Here is a 10000-nt window from a genome sequence, read left to right as displayed (position 1 = left end):
CGTGTTTTGTAGAGCTTATTCGCCGACTATTTCAAGCTAAAATTCGCTAGGTAAATATGCATACCGGGGATTTTTTTTTTCAGTTTTGTCAGACTAAAATTCTTCTGGTGAAAAAAAAATAACCGTTTTATCAGACTTAAATCCGTCAAGTAAAGAAAAATGTCCCCATCGTTAATTAAAGTTATAAGAGTGAGGGACAGATACACGAATTTAAAAGGTGTGAAACGGGTGCGTCAAGTCATCACGTTTGAGCCTAATGACACGCTCATCAGTGAGACAGTAGGTGTTAGGCCTACCCTCTCCTCTCTCCCTCTCTCCCTCTTCTCTCCCCCCCCCCCCTACCCAGATGCAGCGGAATGCACTCGGGTGTTTTGTTTCTTTTATTTTAGGAGTTTTCCAGGAAAGCAATGTGGTTGTGATACTTGAAAATAAGATAAACCTTATTTTCCTTTTTTATATATATTGTTTCGATGTGGCGTTCCTGTTTTATATTTCAGGTTAAAATCGTGTCGTGTAAGGCAGGGGAAGCCAGACCCTCCAGGTGTAATTTTATCTGGGTGGCTCCAGGCAGTGCATCATCGCGAGTAAATGGGTTTATCACTCGCGCAATTAACTCCTCTTAGACAATTACACATGTTTTGGGCAATTAATTTGAGAGTCGGCGAAATCACTCGTCTTTGAAACCCCCGTCGAGTGAAAGTAGGGTAAGAAGGAAGGGAAAACAATGGCCTCCTATCTTTTGAGTTTTCTTTTCTCTCTTCGAAGGGACCGCCGCGCCGGCAGCAGTAGGCGCATTTCGTCTCGAGGTCCTGCTTTCTAACAAATTTCCTCTCCTTAGCTCTCGCTCTCTCTCTCTCTCTTTCTCTTTCTTTCTCCCCTTCTTTCTTTCTTTCTCTCTTTTTTCTTTCTTTCTCTCTTTTTTCTTTATTTCTCTCTTTTTTCTTTATTTCTCTCTTTTTTCTCTTTTTTCTCTCTTTTTCTCTCTTTTTCTCTCTTTTTTCTTTCTTCCTCACTTCCCTTCTTCCTCTTTCTCTCTCTTTCTCTTATTTTACAAGGGCCGATGGCGAGTCACAGAGGCAGCCGTGGGGATTTGAGGCGCCATAAAATCTGTAATGGCCTCGTGATTAATGAAGTCCGGCTGTGATTTTGGAAGGCCGCGCGGGCTGCGTCGGGCCGAAGCAGATTCAGAATCCATCATCAGGGAACCTCGCGCGTGATGTCACCGTGGCTCTTGTCAAAGTCGTTGGATAAGTTTTTCCTCGCCCCTCACCCACCCTCTCAAGGTTGGGCTTTAAAGGAGAGAGAGAGAGAGAGAGAGAGAGAGAGAGAGAGAGAGAGAGAGAGAGAGAGAGAGAGAGAGAGAGAGAGAGAGAGAGAGAGAGAGAGAAAGAGAGAGAAATGACATGTTCCTTGCGTTGATTTGACATGTTCTTCAGCCGGTTGACAAAAGACCTGGGGTGGGGGGTGGGGGTGGGGGGAGACGTGGATTCGGTTCTCTCAGCCTGCGTTCCGGGAAAGACAAATGACGCACGGAGAATGCTGGTTACTGCGGCTTGGGCTCCCCGACCAATTTCGGAAACATTAGACTCCTGGTAACAAAGCGGGGACGTGCTTTCGTGAGAGAGCCCTTTAAAAGTCGAAACGGTGGTCAAGCAGCAGAGAAAGTTGTTAATGACCTGGTCTCGACGACGGGAGGGGCTTTGTGCTTTCATTCGGTAGCAATGTACAGGCACATTACGGACGCCCTTAAGTGACGGCCCTAGCTACTCCAGGAACGAATTCTTCTGGCTCTTGTTTCCCGCCATTGTTCCGAGAAACACATGTCCCTCAGTGCGTGCCGTGCCGTAACCTGCGACAGAAGGTCCCATTTGGGATTACGAGCGGCTGTGAGTGCGAGCGAGCGAGCGAACGAGCTAACGACAAAGGAGTTTCTTTCCTTCAGTAGTGAACGATCTCACACGAAAACACAGTCTTCGAGGTGGGTTCAAATGTGTAGGTGCGAGTGCGAGTCGTATGCCCGAGTTACTGTGGTGACGGGTGTTGGTTGGTCAAGGGGAGTGGGGAGGAGGGTGGGAGGAAGGAGGGGAGGGAGGAAGGGGGGTAAGGGCATGGAAGCGACGTGCTCATCTACTGTTCTGGTGCGTTATGACACAACTAATTACCATGGAAATTCTCACGGGATCTGCTAACTGTCGTATTCTGTCCAGTAGCCTTAATCACATGTGGTACTTTCTTTGGGATATTGCGTCTGTTTACGTGAGGGAGGGTATAGTATGTGTCGCTTTTTTTCGTTTACTACTTCTTTTCTTGGAGAATATTGCGATAAGGGTAAGGCATTGGCCCTTTTATTGAAATTTGGTCTCATGTTTTCAAAGTCTCAACTCTCTCTCTCTCTCTCTCTCCCCCCCCCCCCCTCTCTCTCTCTCTCTCTCTCTCTCTCTCTCTCTCTCTCTCTCTCTCTCTCTCTCTCTCTCTCTCTCTCTCTCATTCTCTCTCTCTCTTTCATTCTCTCTCTCCCTCCCTCCCTCCCTCCCTCTCCCTCGGATATCACCTGAGCACAAACAGGCCCCCCGAGCTGTGTAATTTCCGGTCACACTGATCTCTTCTCTACCTTACAACCAACCGACAGTTAATTGCCATTCTACGGTTGTTTGCAATGTTAAAAGGTCAAACGGAAGTTTTTGGGATAGGCTGGAGATGATCATTAGCTTGGTAATAGAAGCTTGTCACAGTGGTCCTTCAGTATCAACATCAGTTTTGAGTGTGATGGATTAAGTAAACTTTTTGTAAAATGGTCCATTTAGTTTTTAAATCGGAAATGGCAATGTGTGAGTTTCGGTGAGCTTGTTTTACGGTAGGTCTTGCGAGGTGAAAGACTGAAAGAGAGATCTTTAGGTGCTGTCTCTCCATGGACTCTTCAGGTGCTGTCGGTTCTGTGCTTCTCTATGTGTTGATGTCATACAGCCATGTGGCCTTCAGGTGCTCATTTTGTCATTGCTTTTTGGTGTACGTGCCGAGGGCCTCGTCTGGGGTACTGTGGCTCATGGTCCATTATGTTTAATGCAAGGGAGTTGAGCATGCCAAGGGGGAATTTTGATTACACAGACGTATGTACCATCCCCCTCCTTTCTCTCTATCTCTTTCTCTCTCTCTATCTATCTATCTATCTATCTATCTGTCTGTCTATCTATCTATCTGTCTATCTATCTGCATATCTATCTATCTGTCTATCTATCTATCTGTCTATCTATCTGCATATCTATATATTTATCTATCTATATATCTCATACAGAAACGCCTGTCTTCACGCACACATGGGCATTGAGTCATTACGTAGGCGCTGTATACACCCTTAATGAGCTAGACTTGCACCTGTCATAAAGCAATGGTTAGGGAGAAAAAGTAGTTGCCACAGATCCCCTCCCACTACACTCCCACCCACCCTCACCCACCCTCACCCGAAGGCAGGGGCAGAACCCTCCTCCTCCTCCTCCTGAAGTTTACAGCAGGGGGGGGGTGGCCTGGTTAGGATGGGCTAGGCTAGCCGGAAGACAAAAGCTCAGGATGTCCCCGTGTTGATCCGAAGCCGGCAGGGGGTCTGACACCCACATCAGTCCCGCGTGAGGTCTGGCGTGTGGGACGTCCTCCAGTGCTTGTCATGGGGAATGATCCGGGATTAAGATCTTGTCATAATTGATAAGCCAGGTCGTAGGATCCAAAGGAAGAAGATTAGATCCTCGTGCCTCTTCATTTCGGGAATTAAGAAATGCGATCAGGTTTTGAGTAGACTCGGAAGATCTGAAGATAATTGTCCTGATGATTTTTAGATAATGGTTTTCGCTATTTTGGCATTCGCTCTGACGAATTGTTTTCACTAATCTTGTTACTTGTTAATGCTAATGTAATATTCATTTTCATTTTAGAAAATTAAACATTTCATTAGTTTCGAGAAGCTACGCATGTTTTGAAAGGCATCAGAAGGGCACTCATTATGATGTCATTAAACCCGCATGGGCAGCGCGACGCACGCATAATAGACCCGTTTATTGGCCGTCTTCCCTAGTGCGTCCCAGGCATATAAAAGCTCTTCTGATGAGACCAGTCCGATCGAGGTGCCTTGGGCGACGTCCGAGGGTGTGTGTGTGTGTGGACCATAATTTGAATATCTTCAGGGCGCTGTAAAATAATCAGTCCCCTCCCACCACCACCACCTACTTACTGATACCCTCCCCCGCTTGATTCCTCCTACTTCCTCCCCTCCCTCCCCTCTCCCCACCCATCCCCTCGTCCCTCTCCGATCTGATCTGATCTATTATCTGATGTCTTGCTTCCCTACCATCTTTTTCTTGTCAGTTTGTTTGTTGCGTATTTCTTCCACCCTCACGCCCCTCGGAGACACAAAAAAAGGGAAACGCATCTTTTCAGCAATTTAGTTAAAGTATGCACATCGGGGATCGTGATATTTGATCTTCGCGTATGCTGTATATACACGTGCGCCCCCGTGACCCATGTGGCCGCGTGTGTTTCTTGTGTATATGACTTCCCGACACCCGACCCAGCAGGATTGTATGTGTGTGTGTGTGTATATATGTGTATATAGTCCTCCACGTGTGGATGTGTTAATTAACCTCTGGTGTTTGTTTATTTTCACCTCCGGCTCTAGTCATGGTGGCGAAGGGTCGCTCTCTCTCTTCCTTCTCTTCCTTCCCCTCCTCTCCCTTCCCTCCCCTCTCTCTGCCTCTCTTTCTTTCTCCTTCTCTCCTCTCCTTCTCTTCTCTCTCTTTCTCACTATGTGTGTTTGTATGTGTGTCTGTCTGTCTGGTGTGTAATTCCATTATTGTAATCTTTCTTATCTCTTCAGTCCCTTTGTGTTTCTCATCCGCCTTATCAGTAGTGTATGATATAATTCCCGGTCTATTCTTTTTTTGAAATAGGTATGAACCGCCTTCACATTTCAGCCTAGGTTCTTCCCCTAAATAGGTGCCCCCAGGTCGAGTGGTGACAGCTCTAGGGTGTAAATCGTGCCATTTGACCTCCTGTAGTGCCCCCTCCCCAACCCCCCTTCATCTGGTGCGTGGGGAGGGATGGTCGCTGTCCATTTGATAATTAACTACACGTGGCCTGCCTTATCCTCCTTATTCTTCCTTCCTTTGCTTCACTTCCTTCCTTCCTTCCTCCCTTCCTTCCTTCCTTCCTTCCTTCCTTCCTTCCTTTCCTTGGATGCATTTACTTCCCTTTTCCTCTCTTCCGTTCTTTCACTTCCTTCTTCTTCGTCCTTCCTTATTGTAATATTTTTGTTTTGTTTACACTTCATTGTATTGTGTCTTAGTCTCCCTTTTCCTTCTCCTTTCTCCCTCCCTTTCTTTCATTTCCTGACATCGTTGTTTGTTTACACTTCATTGAATATGAGTCTGACAGTTGGTAATTAGAACGGCAATAAAACACATGCGTCCGTTTTCTGTCACTTTTGATATTACGTTTTCTAAACAGTTTTCATATTAAGCTCAAATAAGATTTTGATTTTTTTTCGCTTTATCTTTTATCTTTTACTTGTAACTGATTATTATTCCCTAATGCGAACTCGAATAGACGCCCTACCGTTTGAACTAGAGAAATAAGGGGGGTGTTTTATGAAAAAAATAGAGAGTGCTGTTATTCGTTTTCTTCTGGCGGGGATTAGCATAGGATCGTGACCTCCTACTAACACCCACATCCCTCCCCCTCCCCCTCCTCCCACTCGTCCCAATCCCTCGCTTGTGACCTCTTGCGATTTTACAGTGGCCTGTTTTTTTTATCTTTTGTGATATAGATCTAACTGATGGAGGTGTTCGATATATATATATATATATTTAAGAGAGGGATGACGCTGTTAATTTGGATAAAGAAAAATGTATGCAGGTTTGCGTGACACGATGGATAGCGGTAGCAAATTTGAATAGTGAAAGGAAAAGAATAGTCACTTAGGTTTGAAATATAGCGAGGGAGGGCGTGTGAGAGGGGGGTAGGGGTGGGGGGTGAGTGAGTGGCAGTGGCAGTGAAGGAGGTAGATTGGGAGCGTGGCACTACAGGACCGTTACTGGCACGGGTGAGTCATGCCTAAGTAGTAGCGAGACGTTAGAGGATCCTGCAACGTCATGCCTGATTCGCTTTCTTCTCTCCCCTCTCCCTCCCCTCTCCCTCCCCTCTCCCTCCTCCTGCCTCCCCTCAGACTCGCTGTGAAGGCACGCTCTGATTTTCCCCTCTTTTTTTTATTCTCTCTCTCTCTCCCCTCCTCTCCTCTTCTCTCCTCTTCTCCTCTCCTCTCCTCTTCTCCTCTCCTCTTCTCCTCTCCTCTCCTCTCCTCTCCTCTCCTCTCCTCTCCTCTCCTCTCCTCTCTCTCTCTCTCTCTCTCTCTCTCTCTCTCTCTCTCTCTCTCTCTCTCTCTCTCTCTCTCTCTCTCTCTCTCTCTCTCTCTCTCTCTCTCTCTCTCTCTCTCTCTCTACGTAAACACAAAGACTTTGCCTGTAATAGATAAAATTGCAAGGCCTCTCTAGAGTGATATACATGCACTACTATGTCTTATGTATAGCTTTGCCCTAGCTTATTGATTGACAGGGTCACAGTAATATCTGTTTTACCAACAATGTATGTCTCAGAAATTAATATGAACTGTACAAATCATTTAGGCATAGTTCCTATGCCTATTCATGTGTATACAATGTATATAGTATGAATAAACATATCAAAATCAAATCAATCTCTCTCTCTCTCTCTCTCTCTCTCTCTCTCTCTCTCTCTCTCTCTCTCTCTCTCTCTCTCTCTCTCTCTCTCTCTCTCTCTCTCTCCCCCCTCCCTCCCTCCCTCTCCCCTCTCTCCCACCCCTTTGAACGTGATAATAGACCATACGGGTGTGTCCTGTTAAATAGACCGCTATCACTATTTCCACGAACCGGGTTTTATTTAAATGTAACGGTCTTCTGACTAGATCGCAACAGTACGTGGATGTGTGGCCGTGTTTATCATTATTGTCGTTGTTGTTATTATTATTGTTATCATTATTATTATTATTGTTGTTGTTGTTTTTATCATTATTTTATTGTTATTATTATTATTATTATTATTATTATTATTATTATTATTATTATGTAATTATATATTATGTATAATCATATAATAACATTGACCTATTTTTATGGACCCTGGTTTTCCGTTTGTCCATTACTGACCGCGTTCGTCGTGTTTCAGATGTGCAAGGGCGGACTCTGACGATGGACGAGGTGTTCGGCAACAGCAGCAGCGAAACCGTAATGGAGGCTGACCTTTCTCGGGTTCTCGCGAACATCAACCAAGACATCGCAGACCTTCAGTACCTTCAGCTTCAGCAGGAGCCCCCCAAACCAGCCGCGCGTGCCGCCCACACCCAGCCGCCCGCAGCCACCACCACCAACATGGCACACATTGTCAATCGGCCGATGCCCCGGTCCTACGCAGGCGTGCCCGCGCCGTGCTCAGCTCGGGTGCCGCAGGAGAAGGGCGTCGGCGCGGTGGCTCACGTGCCGGTTATTACGAGTGTGAGTCGCCACCGGAGCGAGCACGAAGCTACAGGAGGCAGCATGGCACTCAGACACACTCAGTCGGCCGTGGTTGGTCGGGTATGTCAGAGTCAGTGCCCCCGACCCCGGGCGCTCAGCACTGGGGCCGCCGCGCACCATGTGCACCATGTGCACCACCAGAACCACCAGAACCACCACTGTCAGCAGCAGAGTCACCCAAAGAGCTCGACTCCTTTCCCTCTCGGCCCTCAGAGTGCCCACGAAGCCACGCACTGTTACGTCAACCTTCAGCCGCTTCAGCGCCAGGATCGACCCGTGTCCGTTTATGACAATGTTGTCGGACCTCCGCCCACCACGGGCACACCGCCCCACTCGGCTCCGCCCATCCTGTCTACCGCGTCGGCCTCCCCGTTGCCGACGCCCAAGCCTCTCTACATGAATGTGCCTCAGCCAGCTGCCAGCCGCATGTCTCCGCAAAAGGAAAACCTCAACAATTCGGGTTTATGTGGCAGTAATAGTGCCCCGTCAACGCCAAGGGGTGGGACTGGAGCGCCCCACCGCCTCCACCACAGTTACATTGAAATCTGGACCGGGACGAAGGAGGAAAGAGACTCGCTCAGTGACAGCGAGTGTGAGGAACTGAAGCGCTCTTTCCAGGAGCCTCAAACCCCCTCCTCACATCGGCCCTCCCCCGGGTACGTCGAAATGAGTTCGCCATACATCAAGAGTCCTCAGGTCCCCAGTCCTTTCAATGGCTCCGTTTTAGCCGACCTTGCAAACAAGCTGGCCACTTACGCCGGCCATCAACCGAGGAACATCTTCTGTCCCTTCTGTCCGCGGTACTTCGGCTATGAGAAGAGTCTGGGAAGCCACATTCACAAGGTCCATCGGGAGGAGCTGAACACCATGGTGGAGAGCCGCCCCGGCCAGGTGCAGCTGCAGTTCTGCCCCATATGTCAGGCGCGATTCTTCAACAACTCTGTCCTGCCAAAGCATCTGATTGACTTCCACAGAGCATCGGTCATTGAGATCTTAGAAAAGAATAACTGTATTATGTCAGACACTGCTGGCATTCAGTGCCCTTTCTGCACCAAGAAGGTTCCGCATGGTAAAACAGGCGAACAAGTCTTGCTGTACCACATGCAGCAGTTGCATCTTTCGGACTTCGAAAGCATGGTCAATTCAAAGTTCAAGCCACTCACCAGTGGGGCCTCTGCGGAATCCCTTCGGAGCCTGTCATCAGGTGATTTGTCTCAGCTCGTTTCGTTCCACCCAGGTGTGACATCCACCCCAGGCCTGAGTAACAAGATGGGCACAATGACCCTGGCTACAGGGGCATCTGGTAGGAACATGGAGGCCCTGGATCTGGATGCTACGTGGTCGTCCCACCGGGGCAAGTTCAGGTCCCCCATGCCACCACCGCCACCACGACCACAGGCAACGGCAACGAAAGAGCAAGCTCAGCAACCACCAGCCCAGACAAATATACAAGAAGGTCAAAAGCATTTACCTGTCTCGACGAGCAAAGGTATTTTACGTCACCAGAGTGGATTAAGTAGAAAGCCCAGTGTAAAACGCGAGCTACGGTTCAGTGTTCCTCCGGTCACCAGTGAAGAAGTTTTTATACCAGAGTCACCAGAACAGAGCACTCCAGAGCGCCAGATGCAGGAACAGCAGCGGCAGAATTACCAAAACCATCACCAGCTGCAACAGATGCAAGGTCAAGAGGTGTGTGAGGATGGCTCCAGGAGGACCATTCCCATCCGTGTTGACAGCCTTTCTGCGGCTGACTTCATGGATCTCAATGAGAAAGCTGGAGGACAGCGGAAGAGGCGGCGTTTAGGCCTCGGCCTACGCTCAAGAAAGGCATTCAAGAAGAGAGACAAGGAAAATATCGGAGAACGCGAGCTCAGCAGCTTCGTGTCAGGAGCAAGCAAGATAGTTGATGGAGCCAAGAAGCTAATCACTGATGGGTCCCAAACAGGCCCGGGCGAGGTCGTCCCAACTGCTGCCACCCGGACCTTCCGTCGACCAAGACCGGTAGCAATGCCACGAGTGCCTGACCTCCCTCCTCCTCCAGGCACGCATGTGTGCCAAGGAAACACGGAGATGATGCAGCAGGAGGAGAACCATACCGCAGTGTTGGACAAAGAAGAAGACAATGGATCCGATGTTTCCCCTTTTACGAACCTCAAGTTGTACTCTCCCCTGCGCATGTTCCGCTGCAACACGTGCCGGGTCAAATTCTGCGACAACGAGTCCTTGAGTGGTCACATCGGGTCGAGACACCGCGGGTTGCTCTACCTCCTGAGACCACAGTATGGCTGTGGCGTGTGCTCTGCGCGGTTCTACGAAAACAAATATCTCGTGAAACATTGTCTTCAGCACCACACTTCATTGCTTGAGATCCGTAGTCCCCGCAAGCACAAAATAGCCATTTATAGATTTACCCATGCATAAAGATATTC

At 48.4% G+C, this 10000-nt stretch overlaps 1 protein-coding gene across 1 annotated transcript in view; it reads left to right on the top strand.

The window, feature by feature from the left end:
- The window catches only part of LOC122252380 (uncharacterized), a 20198-nt gene that overhangs the window by 9724 nt on the left and 474 nt on the right, over positions 1-10000 (top strand). Inside the window, exon 2 of the mRNA XM_043014830.2 lies at positions 7225-10000. This exon is cut by the window's right edge and continues 474 nt beyond it. Coding sequence (XP_042870764.2) covers positions 7248-9992 — 2745 coding nt within the window. The 5' untranslated portion in view covers positions 7225-7247 and the 3' untranslated portion in view covers positions 9993-10000. The remainder of the gene's footprint in view (positions 1-7224) is intronic.

The sequence above is a fragment of the Penaeus japonicus genome, unplaced genomic scaffold, assembly GCF_977035675.1.
Source record: "Penaeus japonicus unplaced genomic scaffold, GWHDUDI00000001_assembly GWHDUDI00000010, whole genome shotgun sequence".
Lineage (NCBI taxonomy): Eukaryota > Metazoa > Arthropoda > Malacostraca > Decapoda > Penaeidae > Penaeus > Penaeus japonicus.
The sequence above is the reverse complement of the archived record's forward strand: the minus strand, read 5'-3'. Positions and strand labels throughout refer to the sequence as shown.